This window comes from Zonotrichia leucophrys, chromosome 13 (genome assembly GCF_028769735.1).
Source record: "Zonotrichia leucophrys gambelii isolate GWCS_2022_RI chromosome 13, RI_Zleu_2.0, whole genome shotgun sequence".
Taxonomy (NCBI): domain Eukaryota; kingdom Metazoa; phylum Chordata; class Aves; order Passeriformes; family Passerellidae; genus Zonotrichia; species Zonotrichia leucophrys.
The window spans coordinates 9,309,856-9,330,850 of record NC_088183.1 but is presented as its reverse complement, the minus strand read 5'-3'; the positions used below and the strand labels follow the sequence as shown (position 1 = coordinate 9,330,850).

The window sequence follows — 20,995 nt, the reverse complement described above, 5'->3', positions numbered from 1 at the left end:
TGTGCGGCCGGCCCGGGCTCGGTTCCCGCCCCGGTTCGTGTGCCCGGGCTGCGCTGCGCCCTCCGCCCGCCGGGGAGCGCTGGAGCGGGGCCCGGCCCGGAAGGGGCGGCGCTCCCGCCGGGCTCTCGCCGTGCGGGCGCGGAATGGCCGCCGCCGTGTAGCGGGAGCGCCGCCGCCATGGGCCGCGAGTCCAGGTGAGGGAGCGGCGCCGCTGCCTCGCCCGCTGGGGATCGCGGCGCGCTCGGGGGTGGTGGCGCGGTGAGGCGGCCGTGAGGGGGACACACGGTGGCGCGGGCTCTCTCGGCCGCCTCTGTCGGGGGCGCTGAGGCCGCCGCGGCTGGGCCCGGGCCTGGAGCCGGCCCTGGGGGCAGGGCCGGGCACTCGGGGCTCCGGCCGGGGCCGAGGGTACCCACGCTGGCTTGGCCCGAATTGCCGGGGCTCACTGGCACCCACCCCGGGCGCCCGGAGCACCTCCGGCCTTCTCGGGCTTGTTCCAAAATGTCGTAATTAGCCACGTAGGGGGTTTAGCTTGGTTTAGGTGTTTTTGCTTGTGCCTTTTGTGTTTATGGACCACGTTTATTTTGCCCTCTCCCAGCTGAGGTAAAGACCCGATTGGGGTTGTAACCAGCTCGGCAGTAACGTGCTCTTGTGCTGTGTGTGTCTCGGGCCGAAGCTGTGCTCCAGATGATACCGAGCTGCTCACACCTACCAGGCTTTAAACCACTTCCACGGTTTAAATTTGCTACTGCTCTCGGGCATATGCCTCCGTCTCGTAGTTTAATCAGATTTTTTTTCTAAAGCTGACCCGACAGTCCCCACATCCAGTTATACTACACTGTAACCGCTCCCAGGTCCATCTCCACCGAGGGAGACAGATTACTTGGAATTTAACAACCACCTTAGGCTCACATTAGTGATCTAGTGCAGAGCTGGGCACTCCCACAGATCTATCTAAATTAGTTCCCGATGAGCTGGGGCAGCAGTGGGTGGTACAGGGCACCCTTAGAGCCTCCTGAATTGACTGCCAAGCTCTGGCACTCCAGCCAGCAGGACTCAGTTGCTTGTCACAGTGCAGCTTCTCTGCTGAAAATGACAGGGTTCCTCTGTTTGGGCTAAAAATAATGTTAAAAGTGGGTTTAAAGTTTTAAAAGTGAAGAAATGGTAAGAGGGTGAGAGTGAATGGTGGGTGGAGATGGGTGGGGGCTGCATGTGCTGGGGTTGGTGTGAGGAAATGTTCCTCACACTGGGGCTTCTGCAACCTGAAATAATTTTTTTGGCTTTAATGCACACTACAGAGGAAAAAAAAATAAAAACAAAATTAGTTCTCTAAAACAAAATCGTTAGAAAGAGAGGAAGCATAGAGCAGATCCCATGGCGTTTTTTGATGGAGATAGAAAAGAAATTAAAAATCTCAATGCTGATGGATGTTCTTTGCAGTCAGTTATCCTGCTGATGGGCAGGATGTGGGTGTGTGCCACTGTACTGACTCCAAGTGCATGTGCTGCCTAAATATACAACATAACATAGACTAGATAGAAATACACTGCTATTTTTAGAGCTGAACTGTTTTATACTACCATGGAAGTGAAACAAGGAGTGAGGGGCTTAAAGTCTTGCCTTCTCTGCTTCTTCCTTCTTCTCAAGCATGACTGCTGGGCTTCTCAGGAGAAAGGGTCTGTGGGTCCTGAGCCACAGGGACAAAGGAATTATTCTGGCATGGTGTCTGAAAATCTGGGATTGCAGGAAGAGGAAATGGTCACAGTCAAGGTTCTTCTGTGACTTCTACACTAAGTTGAAGAGTTTCCTAGAAAATTCCTAGCCCTGCTGTGCCCCACAGTGTGGTTGGGTTAAGAACATTAATGAGGGGAGGAAAGGAGACCCCCATCTCCATCACACTCCTCAAGCCTTGCTGACTTCTGACAGCTTCTGGTGTGTTGTTTGAAATGAAGGAATTTCTGTTGATGTCAGCATGGTAAAGGCATTGACCACAGTGTCACTTCCTCAGGGATTTATGTTTCTTTAATTCCAGTCTGACAGCTTGCCCATTGAGCACAGCTATAGTTCACCTGCCTTACACGTGTAAACATTTATTGTATAAAAAGCAACAAAGAGCAGTTTTGTTTGCTTAACGGATTTTGGGATAGCTTCAAAGAGCCTTCAGCTTTTCCTATATATAAAATGGAAGTCAGTGGATTTCTGGAAAGGAAATTGTTCTTGATGCTCTGGTGTTCTTATGATGTGCTTGTAGTAGTACTCTAAAAGAAAATCATGACCAAATAATCCTTCTAATTTCAGCGGCACTAGGAGTGTATATGCATGTTATGTATATTATACATATAGTATGTACATTAATCAGTTTGGCAGGAGGATTGCAGAAGTTTAGACACTTACAAAGTCAGAAATCCAGGTAATTATTTTTGCCTGCTGTCCATGGTGGTGGTGCTCACCCTGTGTGCCCCGCAGGCATTACCGGAAGCGCTCGGCGTCCCGGGGCCGCTCCGGGAGCCGCTCCAGGAGCCGCTCCCCGTCGGACAAGAGGAAGCGCGAGGACCGGCGCTCCAGGAGCCGCGAGCGGGACCGCCGGCGGGACAGGTCACGCAGCAGGGACAAGAGGAGGTCTCGCTCACGGGACAGGAAGCGTCAAAGGTACGGCATCAGCTCCAGTCAGAGTACCTGCAAGTGCCTGTCTGCTGGATGTTGGTGTTCTCCCACTCCAGTTAGTTACGTGATGGATTTCACTGTGCTTAAGGCTTTTTGCTTATTAAATGCTTGCTGATGCTGGAGTTTGTAAGTTCTTAGTGGTCTGTGGGAACCCAGCAAATTCCTCTGGCTGCCCCACAGGGCTCGAGACCCTGCCCAGGGAGCTCAGAGATCTTGGCACAGAGCCCAAGACCTCTGTGCCTTTGATCTAGCCCTTAATAAAAACAATTACCAACCTTTATATGAAGAATTACAAGCCACCAAAGTTTAAGTAGAATGATAGTGAATTTATCACAAGGTATAAAATAGATTTTTTGAAGTTTTTAGAATGAGGGTTCACTGGGTAATATGGAGGAATCTGGGCATGTCCATCTTTTCTCCTTCTTCTTGGCCTCCATCTTTTAGATTCATTTAGAGTAGAAGCTCACTGTCTAACATAGATGATAGGTATTGGAAAGTAATTGTAAATATTGTACATGTAGTTTTTAGTATAAAAAGATAACACTGCCCTGCGGGAAGCAGAGTGCCTCTGACTGTCTTGCTGAGCGGACCTCAGCAGGTCAGGAGAAATAATTTTATAGATAAGAAACAATAAACAACCTTTAGACTGAGATGTGAAGAGCTCTGACTCCTTCTTCAAGCACCGGGCTGAGAAAAGAGACTTTCTAACACATCTTGGGGTCACACTGAGCAGCTAGAGACCCTGAGAGTGGTGGGTTCCTTTTACAACCTGTTCCTTGATGACTGGTGGGTTCCTTTTACAACCTGTACCTCAATGGAGGGCTAAAGTTCTGCTCTGAGCATGTCCTAAGTAAAGACAATGTTGTTGCATGTCAGACGTTCGAGGAGCAGAGAAAGGGAGCGGAGCCGAGAGAGGAGACGGTCCCGGAGCCGGGAGAGGAGGCGCTCACGGAGCAGGAGTAGAGGGAGACGCTCCCGATCCTCCAGTCCAAGCAAGAACAGGAAGACAGAAAACAGGTATTCTTGTGTTCTTAGCTTTAGAAATCTGTAAAGGTTTACTGCAGGTCATTGTTTTTTAAATATATCTTGGTACGGTTTTCAGGTATAATTGAAAGCAGCATATAGTCAGGCTCTGCTGTAAAATGAGTGGGAAGTCTGTAAATGATAACAACAGTGTATACAGCACAAGTAGTGATGGCACTCTAGAAATCATGACAAGCTGGAATCACAAAAGGTGTGGGAATAAGTGTATGTTTTGTATCAGAATAGTCCGAAGGAAAAAACTTAATGATATTTAATTAGCTAAAGGGAATTTTATATTTATTGTCATAAGCTAGCACAAATTAGGTTTAGATGCTTTCTTTTCAATTGGATGCAAAGTAAGTACAATAAAACCTGTTATAAATGGTTTTTATATTCAGTGCAAGTCTGCCTGTTATGTTTGCATTACATGAGAAGAGAAGAGCCAGGACAATGTGTTTAGGGGGATGCTCACACTTCCATGTCAAGTTGCTAGATCATTTTACCTTTCTCTGGAAATTCCACAAACAGGAAATTTGTTCTCTTTTCTAAATGCTGACTTGAAGGAGGTGTAAAATAAAGTACAGAACAACTAGAGTATCAATTGTAAGAGCTCTGAAAATGAACTCTGCAAAGAAATTAGAAAGGCACACAAATTGCTGGATTGGGTTAGAGTCTACATTACTGGGAGTTAGAGGAAGTAATTCCATGACATGGAAAGATGTCTGGGAAGCAGTGTGTTTTGTGAGGTGTTTGAAAACATAACAGGGTGGTTGTAGTTCTGTTTCTGTCCATCATAGATGTATCTTTCCCCTGAGAAAAGCTGTAATGTTGTTTGATCTTACCTTTCAGATCAAGATCTAAAGAAAAGACAGACGGTGTGGACATTTCCAAAGAAAAGAAAAAGGACAAAGATGACAAAGAGGAAGAGAAAGACAAAGATGCTACCACAAATGCTGTGGCCACTGAGGTAGAGGCTTCTAACACTTGTAAATTTAAAAGATAAAGAATTTAAACCAGGAAGTTTGTGGATGTCCACAGCTTCTACAGCTTGCTCACTCAATGGTTACATTTGTTTCAAGAAGCATAAATAAAGCCAATGGCCATTAATTTTCACTTTTTGGTTGGTTTTTGTCATAGAATTTTGATCAGAATAAACTAGAAGAAGAAATGAGAAAACGAAAAGAAAGAGTGGAGAAATGGAGGGAAGAACAACGCAAGAAGGCAATGGAAAACATAGGAGAGCTGAAAAAAGAAATTGAAGAGATGAAACAAGGGAAAAAATGGAGTTTAGAAGATGATGATGGTATTTAAACTCTTTGTATATAACAGAATACTTCTATTCCTAGTAATATTTTTATTACAGTATCTTTGAAGCATCTAATTACTCTTCAGAATGTGAACTGTAAAATAAAAAAGCCTTAATCCGATTATGGTGTCAGATGGCTTAAGATAGATTTTTGATAAACCACCTGGAGAGACTTGTATGGGGAAAAATTATATAGTAATATATAGTTGTAGTTATTTGGATGGACAACATTTTGCCACATGTAAGGACTTTTGTCTTTCCCTGTCTTTCATCCCGATTTTTTTTGCTCTTATTAGATGATGAAGAGGAAACTGCAGAAGGAGAAAAAGAAGGCAATGAGGTTGAAGATGAGGAATTAGATCCTTTAGATGCTTATATGGAAGAAGTAAAAGAAGAGGTCAAGAAGTTCAATATGAGAAGTGTGAAAGGTGGAGGTGGGAGTGAAAAGGTAAAATCACTTGTTAAATATTTCTTGCTTTTAAAGGACTTTGTGTTTTAATAGGAAAATGGCTTGGGGAAAATGGAGAAAGTGCAAAAAACCAACAAGTTATATGCACGTAATGCATGTTTGTTTTAACTATAATTTCCTGGTGCTTTTATGGAACTGTTTATCAAGCATTATTCTGATAAAATTTCACCAAGGGAAGTAGGAAATAAATTGCTCAGCATAATGTATCCAGAAGTACAAATATTCTGTGTGGTGTTTTACAGGATGGTCTTTGTTTTGTACAATAGTGCATTCATGTTTTTTTAACATTTTTTATAGAAAACTGGACCAACTGTTACCAAGGTGGTAACTGTGGTGACAACCAAAAAGGCATCTGCTGAGTCAGAAAAGAAGAAAGGGGAACTCATGGAGAATGACCAAGATGCAATGGAGGTAATGGAACTGTTTTGTATTTCTCTTGTGAACAGGTAAAGTGCCTGTTCTTGCTTCCTGTGGCTGTGTGGGGTGTTTGGCCTGAAGGGCTGTGAAGGGTGTGGGGATTTTGCTGCTCAGGAGGCTGTGGAGGGTCAGCCTTGCCTGAGTCACAGACTCAGCACCCTGCAGGCCCTGCAGCTCAGCCACTTCAGGCTGTGCTCTGTGGCTGCACTTCCAGTGCTAGTGGTGCTCCTTCAAAGCTGAGCTGGGGACATCTGTCAGAGCTGTGACTGCAGTGTGACACCACTCTGCTGGCTGGCTGCTTTCTCTTCATTTCCTCTTACTGTTTCTTTGGTGTGGCAGTGATTAGTTCTGAATGACAGGGCTGGTAGCTGGCATTGGTAAAGCCGTGAAAGTGCCACAGAACATGGTGAGAGTTAAGGTTTGGCAGAAACATGAAATCATTAGGGGAAAGAACAATTGGGACTCCTAAGTTAAGAGCACGTCTTCAGTTTCATGTCTAATTCAGTAAGAAGTACCTGTTGCTTCTGTGTAGTTGCTCTATAAATGTCAAAAGCCAAACACCTTCATAATTCATTAATCCTAATATACACAAAAATTGTGATTTCTGCAGTATTCCTCAGAAGAGGAGGAAGTTGACCTTCAGACTGCCCTGACTGGCTATCAGACCAAGCAGAGAAAGCTGCTAGAACCAGTGGATCATGGAAAGATAGAATATGAACCTTTCAGGAAAAACTTCTATGTTGAAGTTCCAGAACTAGCTAAAATGACTCAAGAAGGTAAAGACAAATACAACCAGAACACCTTCGGTACTGTTGAAGAAAAGAATGGTGGATTTCAGTGTGCTAAGGAACAGCAAATGCTGTGCAATGTAAAAAGCATTTGGAGCAACTTGCTATAGAAAAATGTTAAATCGGGTGCATCTCTATTGTTGATAACTTACTGTAATTATATAGAGGCTTTGATTGGAAAATTAAGCTGAGTCCTTTCAATCTAACTGCTGTGTTTATGTGTAACAAGCAAAAAGCTGTTTTTCTGGTAGTGATAAAAATAGTATTTCATGTTAAGGGACAAAGCAAGAATTTTTTGATCAGGATATTAGAAAAGTATCAAGTTTGACTCTGTTAAAAGATAAACTCTATTTCAGAGGTCAACGTGTACAGGCTGGAGCTGGAGGGAATTACAGTCAAGGGAAAAGGCTGTCCCAAACCAATAAAAACCTGGGTACAATGTGGTATTTCCATGAAGATTCTCACTGCCCTCAAAAAGTAAGCAAGCACTTTATGAACTGTATCCTTGATTTTGCTCGCTGTGTTCTGTCCTGTGTCCTTGAGAAGGACCTTTTACTTTGCTGCATAATGAATGCCACGTGTCCATGTAAATGTTACAATTATAGTCATCAGAGTGTTTATCACTCTGTGTTGAATTATTTTTATTAACTATTCTCTGCCATTTGTATCATGCTTTTGCTGCTCATTTTGATCTGTATTTTTTGAAGGGCACTGATATATGTATATATAATATGAATATGTAAAAACTTTTTAGCATAACTTCATGATTCACATCTATCAAATTCTATTTTGTTCTTAAAATATTTTTTTCCTTCTTGAAGACATGGCTATGAAAAGCCCACTCCCATTCAAACCCAGGCTATCCCAGCAATTATGAATGGACGGGATTTGATTGGCATTGCTAAAACAGGAAGTGGAAAAACGATTGCATTTCTGTTGCCCATGTTCAGACACATCATGGATCAGAGAGCATTAGAAGAAGGAGAAGGTCCCATAGGTAAAAAGATTGTATTTTCAAAGTTACTATTTAAATTAATATAACATCAAGTATATGCTTTAGATGGGATTTCAGTTCTTTGGTTATAGGGAGAAGTGCTTACTAATGTCCATTGATGAGTGGGGGTTTTTTTAGTTAAAGATCACCATGCTCTTTAATGTTGTTTTGTGATTACTGTGCTAGCTCATGTTGTTTCAGTAGCGCTCCCATGTCCACATGTATGGGAGACCTTCCTCCCTTGATTCTTACACCTGGACCAGATTTCCACTCCTTCCTTATAATGTCTCAGTTACCTTTTCCTTGAAATTGCATTCTTAAAAATAGGAAGTGAATTGCTGTAAACATCATTACAAAAGATTAATTTCTATTGTGGAAAATACAACATGTCTTATATTCCAATGTATGATTAAAATGTTTTGTTTTTCAGCTGTCATTATGACACCTACACGTGAGTTGGCTTTGCAGATTACCAAGGAGTGCAAGAAATTCTCAAAGACTCTTGGACTTCGAGTTGTGTGTGTTTATGGAGGAACAGGAATCAGTGAACAGGTATGCAGAACACATGCCTGGCTTGTCAAAGAGTGCTTGGGCTTCATTATTCAGTGTTTCTTTTGTAGCAAAGTTAGTTGATTTTTCTTTTCCATAATCCAGTACATTTGCAGTCTTCATTATGGATTTTCTCTGTGGGAATGGTAGTAATGCAAAAAGCTTTGCATGTAACTTAGCTTTAAACAATAATGATCCTGGAAAGTCTCAGATATGATCCTTAAAAATTCCAGACTGTTTGTCTTTATGTATGTACTGTGCATTAAATTAAAATTGAATTATTAGTGGGATATAATAGTTTGAAAGTTACTAGGAAGCTGTATTCTTCTGAGAGTTCCCTTTAAGATAACAAAAGCCAGAAAATTATAACTTTGCTTTATTTCATTATCAAATATTGCATCTTGAAGTAACTTAGAGATTAATTTCAAGGTTTTCCACACCTCCACCCCACCTATTTATGGGGTGACCATAACAGGAGTGACCATCTGTGGTGGAAGGTGGTGTATCTACTATCACTTGTTCCTGATGTAACACTGATATTTCTTACAGGCTCTTAAGCATATTGAAGTCATCTCCTCATTAAAACTGCTCCAGGTGGTGGTAACTCTGACTGTCAGGGGTTACTCTTTTTGGAAGCAAAGTTCTCCAAAGACTTGAAGGAATTGCTAATGAAAATCTTTATGTAATTCATGTTAGTAGAACAGATATATTACAGTGTAGATGGTTTTCTTTTTTGCAAGATGATATATGTTTAAAAAACTCTGGAAGAAATCACAAAGCAAAAAGTGATAGTTTTTTACTGTGTTTTGAAATCAGATAGCTGAACTCAAAAGAGGTGCTGAAATTATTGTTTGCACACCTGGACGTATGATTGACATGTTAGCAGCTAACAATGGTGAGTAGAAAACCTTTTCCTTTGCAGATTTCTTTTACATTTGTTGTGTAATTCTAACAGATTCAAAAGATCATGTATTTTGATAAATGGTCTTATGGAATTTTCTTATATCTCTTCAGGCTGCACTATATAGCTATTGAGAATATATAACACTAATAATAGGTTTAAGCATATATTGATTTGCCATTTTTGGGGAGGACAGGAAATACTACATTCTTGAAGAGTTTTTGAGAATGTTTATCATTGCTAAACTTGAAATGTGCTGGTCCAAATTTTTTAAGTTGGAGTCATTTAGATAAAGGTTATGTAAGAGTTGCTTATTTTGTCTGCCCGTTGATCCATGCTAGAGTAGCTCAGCAGTTCCCTGCTTTACAAGAGCATCTGACTCTGCCTTTATCTGTTGGCTTTAAAAACAGACAAAGAAGCCCTCCCTAAATACCTGCTCAGAAGTAAAAGAACTGACCTTATATCAGATATTCAGATTGATTAAACTGAGCCACTGCAGCTTTAAGAGGTTTTGTCCTAGTGTAACCATTGCATGCTTATTAGATAAAGTTTTATTATTAAATTATTCCACATCAAAACCTCTACTAAACTGTTGACATTATTTAACTTCTGTGAAAAAAGTACCTTCAAGACATATAGAACTGGGCTTCCAAGACTTATATCGTCAAAGGTAGGTACATTAATGCTGTTCCCAAGTAATTTTACAAAGTTATTATTTGGGGATGAAAGTGTTAAGGTGTTAAATAGATATGTAGATGTCAGGAATACTTGCTTTGTTCCTTAATGTTGAATTCCATATCTTAAAAAATGCAGCGCTTAATGTCTTAAATAATTTGAGGATTCAGCTCAATTTGCTGAAGCTGAGAGGACCAAATTCTTCTGTAGTTTGATAGGCACAAGTCTGAGTGATAGTTGTAGAAAATGTAACAAATCTTTCCCAGTCAGAGAGCATTTGGCAGTGTCACTCCACAGCTGTGTGGAACTGAATGTGTTTATATTGTTTCAGAGTATGATTTTAAATCCTTGAGTTAAATCCTTCTCATGAAGGGGAATCTCTTCACTGTTTGGGAAGGGTGCTAGTTATCCTGTCCATGATCATTTCAAAATGTTCACAGAAACACAACTTGCTTATTTTATTTCAACCTGTCCCAGAGTTTGGGGTGGTTCTTGATTTTTAAATTCAGTAGTGTTACTGGGTAGGTTTGAATCTTTATATAATAGTTATTTTTAAAAGATTGCTTACTCTGTTTTATGCCTATTATTAGCAGTGATCTAGAACTAGTATGGTTATCCTCATGTAGTTATTCTGAATTCCAAGGAAGCATTACAGATTGTGTATAAAGGAGTTTTCTGAGGCTGCAGCAGTTAGCACTGGGCTTTGCCTTCCACACATGCGCTGTAATCTCTAATATGTTCTTTTCTAGGTGCCGCTGTCAGATACTGGCTGATGTGGCTCCTTGCTTCAGCTCAGTCTTAGTTTTATGATGTGTTTTGGCGAGGGCAGTTTTCTGAATTTTACAGGTTCTTCTGGCCCTATGATGGTATGCAAGAGACGAGTTTGACAAACTAAAAGGGCCTTGTGCATACTTACACATTTCCCAGAATGTATGTGTGATTAAAGTGTGAACATTAAAATTCACATTCAGTGAATTTTTTAAAAAATTAATTAATGTCTTTGTTAGAAGATAGTGAGACTATATAACATTTAAAAAAATATTCCTAAGGGCAACTAGATTTCCATTTGATTTTGTTTCCCATGTGTTTTTTCCTCTCCTTTCACAGGTCGGGTGACAAACCTCCGCAGAGTCACGTACGTTGTGCTTGATGAAGCTGACAGAATGTTTGACATGGGGTTTGAGCCTCAGGTAATTCAAGACATGGGGGGTGGTGCCAAAAGAGACTGTTTGTCACATCAAGGGTTTTACAATGCTACATCTGCCAGTGGATGTTCAAAAGGATGTGCTGCATATGGACAGCAGTTTAAGCTGACTCTAATATTTCTATTACTCTCCTATCTGTTATCACATTATTATAACATCATATTATCCTCACATCTAGTAGAAGATATCCCTGCCCATGGCAAGGCCTTGGAACTGGAAGATCTTCAGAGTCCCTTCCAACCCAAACCATTCTATGATTCTCTGTTTTGCTTTCAATAAATTCCTATATAGCTTAGATATTTCTCTAATACACAGAGTGTTTTACACACTCATTCTGAGTACTCGTGGTATCCCTGTGTAGTTCCTTGATACAGGTGTTGTGTTAGTAGTTTTAGTCTGTTAATAAAATCTTTGATGTCTCTTGGCAAGAGATAAGAACAAAACGTTGGAAATGCTGCTGACTTGCTGAGAGCTTTGGACATCCAGGGCTCTTCCAGTTGACATGGGCTGTACTCTTCTCCAAAATCAGGAAAATTCCCTGTATTTGTGTCTTGAGCTGTAGGGTTTCTGCTGCATTTCCTAGGATTTTTGCTGAGCTGCTGCCAGATTCCATATTGCCATGTAACTTCCTTCTGAATCCAGCAAGTTTTGCCGTCTTCCAATGCCAGCAGCTTGGTTGCCTAGAGGAAATCTGTAAAGAATGTTTTGTGGTATTGGCAGATACCACCTGGCTTTAGAGATGACAGCTTTGGTGGGTGTGAAATGGAGTTGCAGCAGTTGATGTTAACAGGGACCGTTCTCTCACCACAGGTCATGCGCATTGTAGACAACGTCAGGCCTGACCGTCAGACTGTCATGTTCTCTGCTACTTTCCCCAGAGCTATGGAGGCCCTGGCTCGCAGGATCCTCAGCAAACCCATAGAGGTGCAGGTTGGAGGCAGGAGTGTTGTCTGCTCTGATGTGGAGCAGCACGTGGTGAGTATGATGCATCTGCCTCGCTTATCTTCTTTGCCTGCAGAGGATTGTTCCCAGCAGTGTTGAATATAAACCAATATACCACAGAGCTTTTCTTTTTAGAAGTTTAGTGGCCTTATTAAAAATGAACTTAGAATAAATCAACACCTTAATATACAAATGCAGTGTGATTTTTAAAGTTGGTTTGTAGCACTAAGCTGAACAGCTGTTTTACCACTAACTGTGGGAACAGCCTGAAAAACTCATCTCCTGTTCATGATTTTTACTTTTCTACACTCTGGATTTGTTTAATAACTCAAGATACAAATTATACTCTTTTGTATGTCATTTTCCAGATTGTCATAGAAGAGGAGAACAAATTTCTGAAGTTACTGGAGCTACTGGGACATTATCAGGAGAAAGGATCTGTTATCATATTTGTAGATAAGCAAGAACACGCTGATGGGTTGTTGAAAGATTTAATGAGGGCCTCTTATCCTTGCTTGTCTCTCCATGGAGGTAATCTGCAAATTTAAGAACTTATATTAACAACTCCCAACTAGGATCTTGGTATCCAGTAGTTAAAAATCACTTAGTTCTTGTATAGTACCAATTCTATTACTTCCTCATAAGCAGCTTATGCTTTCTAATTGGGGAGGATAATTGTCTCTTAATTTGAAATAGATATGATAGTTTTGTGTAATTACTCTTCGTTGTTCTCTGGGAGATGTCATCAGATGCCACATCTTGTGTCTGTGCCAGAGGACTGTTAGAGTTAACACCTCCCAGGGAATATTGCTGACTACTCATTATTGCAGAGTAGTGAGTGCCATGGGGAGTATCACATGATATTTTTATTTGAGATTCCACAGTAACAGCAGTTGTTGCTTTACTTTTCTTCTATCAAGTAGTAATAGAATGGATGTAGCAAGAGGAGAAAAATCTCTTTACAATGCTGTCCATCCCAGTGTATCTTGAAACTTAGAGTCTTTTTTGGAGTGTGTTATGTAAAATCAATAAGTACAAAATCATTGTTCAGCAGGAATGCAGCAATGGAAGAGGGAAAAATACTCTTGTTCTTCTGAGATTTCTGTTTTCTTTAGAGAACAGACAAAGCCTCCAGATGAGGTCTCAGCTGAAGTATAAAAGAGAGAATATTAAAAAATGTTTTGGGGGTCTTGGTATGGGGAAAACATCTTATGGTTGAAAAATTAGAAGTTATTCTAAATAATAGAGGTTATTTTGGCTAATGTATTTTGCCTTCAAAAGTGTGGAAGTGTTAAGTTTTATTTGCTTGTGGTTTTGGTTGTTTGAAGTTTGAGGGTATTTTGACCTTTGTACAAATTCTCATGGCTTAAAGCAGAGCTTTATAATGAACTGATTTGTCTTGCAGGTATTGATCAGTATGACAGAGACAGCATCATTAATGACTTCAAGAATGGAACCTGCAAACTTCTGGTGGCCACATCTGTAGCAGCCAGGGGCTTGGATGTGAAGCAGCTGATGCTGGTGGTCAATTACAGCTGTCCCAACCACTATGAGGACTACGTGCACCGAGCCGGCCGCACCGGGCGAGCTGGCAATAAAGTATGTACAGCCATGTACTCACACACTCAGTGCTGGCATTTCCCCTTCTTTACTCTTTGATGAAGTTGTTCCAAGGGATAGCTACAGAGGGAGCAGTGTGTGTTGTTCGTGGGAAGAGTGTTTTTTGTATGTTCTGAACTTCAGCAATTTGAAATTTGGAAGATGCGTGTTCTTCTGATGTCTGAGTGTTCTTTGGTTGTTTTGCACTGTTGGAAATGTGCCCTAATAAATTGAAAAGATTTTAATCTTTCTTAACTTTGAACCATGACAACACTGGTTGGAAGGAGAGATTTCAGTGTTTACTGTCTTTGGATGATTACTTCTGTATCAGCTTCCTGGGAAATCACATTATTCATTCTACACTTCCACTAAAAAGAAGTTATTGCATGACTGTCATGGTTACTTTCATTGACTAGAAATCAGCATCTGTGCAAGGGTGCTTCAATAAATTTAGAGATGATGTCTTTAGAGCTTTTTCCTAATTGTGTCTTAAATGAATTTTGACCAGGGGTATGCATATACATTCATTACTGAGGATCAGGCACGTTATGCTGGTGATATCATTAAGGCTTTGGAATTGTCTGGGAATCCAATTCCTCCTGATTTGGAGAAGCTCTGGGCTGACTTCAAAGAGCAACAGAAGGCTGTAAGTAATTCTTTCTTCTGTAGGTGGCTTGGTCCAGGTTTAATGCCTGTGCATGCATGGGTGACCTCTCTGGGAACACGAGTGTGCTTGGCTGAGTGTGTCAGTGACCTCAAGATTGGGATCTTGAATGTCATTAAAGAACTGTTCCTGAGAATTTAAATATTGTCACTGGGTATGTAATAAATACCTATGGCATGAGAGGCACTTTGGCTTTTAACAAAATTCACATACAAGATAATGAAGCCCTTTCACAGAATTTCTATGATTATTTCTAGAGCTCTCACCATCAGAGGATCTCACTCATGCTGAGAAGAATGACTTTGGAGTTTTTCTGCTATAAAAAAATGGAGGGTTTTTTATACTGCATTTGAAAAGCATTTAAAATGTATACTTACAGAAAACCCCAATAGGATACTGTCTCTGCTGAATTAACACAGGTTTTTTAAATTACATTTCATTGTTAAATGCAGGTTTTAAATTTGAAGCACTTTACGAATGTGCTAGGATTTGCTTTTTAAAGAATATCAAAATTATTTGTATAATTGTAAAGTTATTTTATGACTGTGAGAACTAGGATTTGAAACTCCTAAGTATGATAATACATGTTTTTGTTTTCAGGAGGGAAAGTTGATTAAAAAAAGCAGTGGATTCTCTGGCAAAGGTTTTAAATTCGATGAAACAGAACAGGCTTTGGCTAATGAAAGAAAGAAGCTACAAAAAGCAGCTCTTGGCTTGCAGGATTCTGATGATGAAGATACAGCTGTTGATGTAAGCACTTGGGAATAGGATTTAAGTTGCTTAGGATTTTCGCAATACATTTGATTTTCTAACCCAGTAGGTTGCATAATACATTGCAGAGTGCATGGATTTCTGTTACTCTGTGACCTTTGTTACTGACTGCATGTTTTCTTCAAATATAGAGATACAGCTATAAAGATCAAAATCTAGGAAGATTTTCAATGTCTCTTTTTGACTTATTGGTATTTTACACTTAATGTGTGTAAATGTCACATAAATTATTTGGGATATTATTCTTGCATAAATGAAATAGAACGATGGTCCTCAGTTGCAAACATATTTTTATTTGAAGTGTTTTAAAGACATTCATGTTAGCATTTTCTATTTTAAATCTTATTAAATTCCTTTCTTAATATTGGATAGATTCCTTTTTGTGACCTTGCAGGTAAACACTGTGTTCAGACTTTTTCCTGATTAGATCATCCTTTTGTTGAGCTGTAGTTTTGGGCAGGCTTCTACCATTTATACAAGATTAATTTCTTTAGGAACATGTAAACTAAATGTCCCTTAGTGTTTCTTTATCATGACAAGATTATTTAGTGGAAATGCAGTGATGAAATAATTGTTCTTTTCTTTAGATTGATGAACAAATTGAAAGCATGTTCAATTCCAAGAAAAGAGTAAAAGACATGGCAGCACCAGGAACATCAAATGCTCCTACACCATCAGCTGGCAATGCAGAAAAATTGGAAATTGCTAAAAGATTGGCTTTGAGAATCAATGCCCAGAAGAATCTTGGAGCAGAGGCACAAGTCATGGTTCCCTTCCACTTTAAGGTCAGGCTCTTTACAGACCAGTTTTACTCTTTTTTAATAAAGGTTGTTCAGTTCTTTGTTCTGTGGTTGCCATTTGATTTAGTGTTTCTGCACACTAGTATATACTGCATGGTTTATCTCATTTAGCCTGGGCTAACTCACTTGTATAGGATTTGTAAGTGAGCTGATTTGTTTATAAGACTTATTACAGAACCATAAATGCTTTGTCTGCCCTGACAAAGAGTTAATTCATTACTGATAACATTACACAATTAGTTGTGTCACCTTTGGCAGAGTTGCAGAACGTCTTTCTCTGCTGAAGCATGGAATGTATGTGTGATGTAAAATGTGTTTAGATTGAGCTTAATTGTTCTGGAATATCCAAAGATATTTTAAGCTGAAAATACAAAAGACCACTAAGGTCTTTTCTTTGCAGATGTGAAGGGAGGAAGGAAAAGCAGAAGTCTGGAGAATGTATTTGTTAGCTAGACAATTACATTACATAGAGAGCTTTAATGAAACCATTATTGGTTTATATAGGACTTTTTTGGCTACCTTGTTCTCAGTATGGACCTGTGCTTTTACAGGATGTGATGCAGCAGGCTACAAATGCTATCCTGAGAGGAGGCACAATTCAAGCTCCTACTGTGTCTGCCAAGACCATTGCAGAGCAACTGGCTGAAAAAATCAATGCCAAGCTCAATTATGTACCCATAGAGAAGCAGGAGGAAGAGAAACAGGATGGAGGACAGAATGAATCCTTCAAGAGATATGAAGAAGAATTAGAGATCAATGACTTCCCACAGGCAAGTAACCATTTTGCTGCAATCAAGTATAAACGACCATCATTTAACAAAACCTCTCTTCATACTCACACCAGTAAAATACTGTGTCTCTGTTTCTGATCATACCTAATTGAAATTGCTACATTAACTGTGATTACTTCTCAGGTTATATAAATGCAATGCCTTGGACTTATTCCAGAGAGTATCAGAAAAACAAGTATTCCTTATCAGATAAAAATCTCTTCACCCTCTACCTACTTCTCTGACACTGTCTGGTGTTTTTTGCAAAGGCTTTACTGTCATGACTGATACAACTCTTTGCCCTTTTTTTAGTACCTGAGTATTTCTGCCATTCAGGATATTGGTGCTCAGATCTAACTCATCTATTATTTTGAGGATTTACATTTCACAGTATCAAGTACAAATTCCCTGTATTTATCTTTGAGGTTATGCCCATGCTGGCAGAACTAATGGATTGCCATTTTGTGTGCTGCCTTTCTCCTTGTTGATCCCCTCCTGTCCTTCACCTTGCAGACTGCCAGATGGAAAGTTACCTCCAAAGAAGCACTGCAGAGAATCAGTGAATATTCTGAAGCTGCCATTACAATCAGGGGAACTTATTTCCCTCCAGGCAAAGAACCCAAGGAAGGAGAACGAAAGATTTATTTGGCTATTGAAAGTATGTATTCTTTTTATAAATGTTTCTGTTAAAGCTGTGAGTCTAGTTTTGTAATTAGACATGGAATTTCTGTAGTCACTGTTTGGACACTTGAGTTACAGACTCACTGCAGTTACTTTGCAAAGTACTGAAAAACACTTGTTTGTCTTTATACACTTATTAAATGATCCATGGGGGTCACAGAGAGGCTTCTCCTCACCTGCCACAGAACAACAGCTAATGTATGAAATCAGTTTGGAGGAGAGGAAAAGAACAGAGGAAGAACAATTAGCACAAAGAGGTCTGTGCCAGTGTGAAATAAGGAAGAAAACAGAATTCTGTTTAGGCTATTAAAGGTATAAGAAATTGCATCAACTACTACCAGAAAAACTTGGCAACTGTCATGATGGTTGAGTTTTTCAAAGAAACCTCAAATCCTACATATTTCTGAACAGTATCATTTATGACTGGAGTATCTTCTTAAAAGAGAACACAGTCAAGCTTTGGAATTCTGTGTAATAAAGTGTTCTTCACCAAATAGCTGAGGATATTCAGCAGATTTTACTGTGCTTCTGAAAGTAGAGAGCAGTTTTTATGCTGCAGGCTTCATATACAGAAAGTGTTTAAGATTATAATACATATTTTTATCTTCAGGTGCCAATGAACTTGCTGTACAGAAAGCAAAGGCAGAAATCACACGACTTATAAAAGAGGAGCTCATCAGATTGGTGAGTGCAATATCCAGAAAGCAGAGGGAAAGTGCCTTAATGTATGATTTATGAGATTGACTTCTGCAAATGTTGATGATCTGGCATAAGGTTTTATTAATATCAGGGACTGGGACCTATAGATCTCAAAAACACTGAACAGCCTAAAAATCCATGGCACTGGTTAATCAGCCAGAACACGGCTGCTATCAGCCAGCAGATGGAGATAACACATTGACAGAGCTTTTTGAAGGAAGACCCCCTCAGAGTTGAGTCCCAATAAATTTCCTAATTTCAACACCATCAGGCAGGGGACAGGATTATTCCCCTCATTTTGATATTTTATAAGTGTTGAGAGATCTGGTTTGCTGTAGCTTTACAACATAGCCAGCTAATGACCTAGTGGGGTTTTACTGCAATTCATTTATCCATCGTCACTTTTAACTGTGGTTATCCTCTTCTGTATTTGCAGCAAAATTCTTACCAACCAACCAACAAAGGAAGATACAAGGTTCTATGAGCATTTGGAGTTATTTGTCTGCTAGCAGCTGGTGCGTGAAACTTTGTGGCTTCTGTTGTTTTTGCTGTTTACACTGCTTATTGTAAATTAAGAAAATTTTTTATTTCATCTTGCGGACATTTTTTTAACAGAAAATTGATACTTGCTGAAGCATCTTAATTCTCTCCACTAAAGTTATCAGTCTTAAAGCCAGACCAGTTTTGGTGGGACATGATTTAATTTGAAAGTGCAGTTTATACACTTTTCATCATAAAGAATATGAAATAAACTGACTTTTTTTGACAGACAATAGTATACTGTTAAGTAAAATGAAAGTGTTGGGATTTGTGTTGGAAATTGTTAGAATGTACCTGCTTCATATTGTTGAAATGGTTCACACATCAGTTTCTACTGGAAAAATTCTAAAACACCAAAATAAAGGCAGGATTTTTCTCCTGATCCATCCATAGCATCTCTCTGGCTGGTTTCACACACATTCATTCCCTGTACAAATGTCCCTTAAGGTCAGAGAGTTTTGCATTGATCAGAGTAGAGAATTTTATCCTTCTCATGTTCCCGTTTTTCTTTATCATCCAGGTAATAGATAACTCTTTGGGGTTGTTGTAAAGTGAAATGTTTTGTAGTATGATAATAGTTCTGTTTTTTTCTAAACATCAGAATTTTAGGATTTGATTTTTTTTCCCCTCATTTGGTGACATAAGAATGAACCCTGTTTTAGTTTAAAAAGTTTAAAAAGGAATTCGCAGAAAAAGAAAAGAGAAACCTCTTTTGTAATGAAATAAAACTTTGTCACTCTTTTATATTGTTCTTATATATACATTTAATGTGATTATTCCCCCAGGATTGTCATCTTTATTACTGTTAGGACATGACTTTAAGTAAAAATGTATAATGATATTTATGAATGAATTCCACAAATACTATCATTGCAGTAATAAGCTACTGGGACAGGCAAGACCAATGTTTTTGAGCTCTCATCCCCATAACCAGTAGGATTCATGAGGGACTCTACTCCTAAGCATTAACTTCTGTCTGCTTGTTCTGGAGCCAAAGCAGTAGCAATTTCAATTGTTTCATCCTAGCAGCTGCAAGATTTTCAAGATGATAATTTTCAAAAGGACTTTCATAGAAAGCTTTTCTTACCTGACACACTGAGAAGAAATGTGTCATTTTAAACCAGCTGTGTATATACTGCTTTAACCCTGCTGAAGACAAATCATACAATCTGCATCATGGCTGTATAAATTCACAATTTTCTTTCCAAACTTCAGGTAATTTAAGTGACTCTTGGTGTTTGCATACAACTGTGTGTTACCCTGTCAGTGTACTTTATTTGCAGTACTGGGAAGAAGTAAAGGAATGATTATACCAGCTTAACAGTCTACTTTTAGGATCAGAGCACTCCTAATGTAGTACTTGCCAGTATTAATACATGGAGTAGAGCAGAGAGAACAGCACACACAGTAACACTTCTCAAAACTTAAAACAGAAATCCCAAACTAAAGTTCTGTGATTACATTTAAATACATGTTTTCCTTCCCTTAAGGACTGGGCTTTGATGTCTTTCCTAGAAATTCTTTGTTGAATTGTCTAACTTTTGGGCAGTGTTCCTTCCCAGAAATGACACATTTTGTGTATTTAATGAAGAGCACTGTGGAGTTTGGACAGCCTGACATGTGTTTAAAAGTCTTGGTTCAAAATGTTCATACATTGATATCTCCTAAAAAAGGCATGATGGAGACACTTTTATTGGGTTTCAGAGATACAAAAATGTATAATCTTTAACTTCCTGGGGGTTTTAAATGCAATGTCAATATTCTTATGTTTTTTTAATTCCAGCAAAAATAAAAGCAATTTCAATGTATATTTTTCAGAAACTGTCTTTCTGAATAGCTCCTCTGTTTTCTGCACTTGCACTGCTTCTGTGGTTTTTTCTATGACAGTTAACCTCATGCTGTTTGGAGAAGAGTGATGTGAACAGCATCTTGTACTTTTGTTTTTGTGCTGGAAATGCAATGCCACACAGCCCAGACTCAGTTAAGAAAGTCACAGTGAAGGTGTTTGGATACGTGAAAACAGGAGCAAAATGCATAAAAGCTGGGGGAAAAGAAACTCTCAAATTTACAAATACACAGGAAAATAAACAATGGAAATAGGATGAGAATAAAAGTTTGGAAAAGATAGAATTCAATAATGAAAAGCTCTGTGTAGTTCTTGACAAGGGTCTCCATGGATCTAGACAAGATCTTTATAAACATCATGATTTGCTGCTTTCCAGGGAATCTGCCCTGGTCAGATTCACGTTGCCAGTTGTGGGAAGAGCACAGGGCTGTGAGTTTTTGGTTTTTCCTTTTAAATACACATAAGCAGAGCTTGCTCTGTTTCCTGCCCAGGTGATAATGCTACCAGCTTTCAAGGTTGCCTTTATGCTCTCAGTGAGTGAGCAGTGATGTTTTGGGTGGATAAGTCATAAAAGTATTGATCATGAATCACCTTTTTCTTGCATGTCACATAATGTGGTGGTGTCACTGTGCAGCAGGCTCACAGCAGGGAGGGGAGGCAGGGTCAGACCCCTGTTCCCAGCCCAGCTCCATCAT

General features: G+C 39.5%; 1 protein-coding gene across 1 annotated transcript; it reads left to right on the top strand.

Moving 5' to 3' along the window:
• The first annotated feature begins 102 nt into the window (after positions 1 to 102).
• On the top strand, positions 103 to 20,308 carry DDX46 (DEAD-box helicase 46). The gene is made up of 23 exons (XM_064724974.1): positions 103 to 194; positions 2,464 to 2,646; positions 3,538 to 3,678; positions 4,534 to 4,651; positions 4,822 to 4,987; positions 5,287 to 5,438; positions 5,757 to 5,870; positions 6,487 to 6,652; positions 7,021 to 7,141; positions 7,486 to 7,661; positions 8,089 to 8,210; positions 9,024 to 9,102; positions 10,891 to 10,973; positions 11,799 to 11,963; positions 12,299 to 12,461; positions 13,336 to 13,529; positions 14,038 to 14,175; positions 14,794 to 14,943; positions 15,552 to 15,749; positions 16,316 to 16,534; positions 17,048 to 17,192; positions 17,826 to 17,899; positions 18,351 to 20,308. The coding sequence occupies exons 1-23, from the start codon at positions 178 to 180 to the stop codon at positions 18,396 to 18,398; spliced, it is 3,132 nt and encodes a 1,043-aa protein (XP_064581044.1). The 5' UTR covers positions 103 to 177; the 3' UTR covers positions 18,399 to 20,308.
• Positions 20,309 to 20,995: the final 687 nt, after the last annotated feature.

Bases quoted from the DNA above. Each gene is read 5' to 3' on its own strand.
- DDX46 (XM_064724974.1), top strand. The intron at 3,679-4,533 runs GTATTCTTGTGT...CTTACCTTTCAG, and splicing joins AACAGGAAGACAGAAAACAG to ATCAAGATCTAAAGAAAAGA. The intron at 5,439-5,756 runs GTAAAATCACTT...CATTTTTTATAG, and splicing joins GTGGAGGTGGGAGTGAAAAG to AAAACTGGACCAACTGTTAC.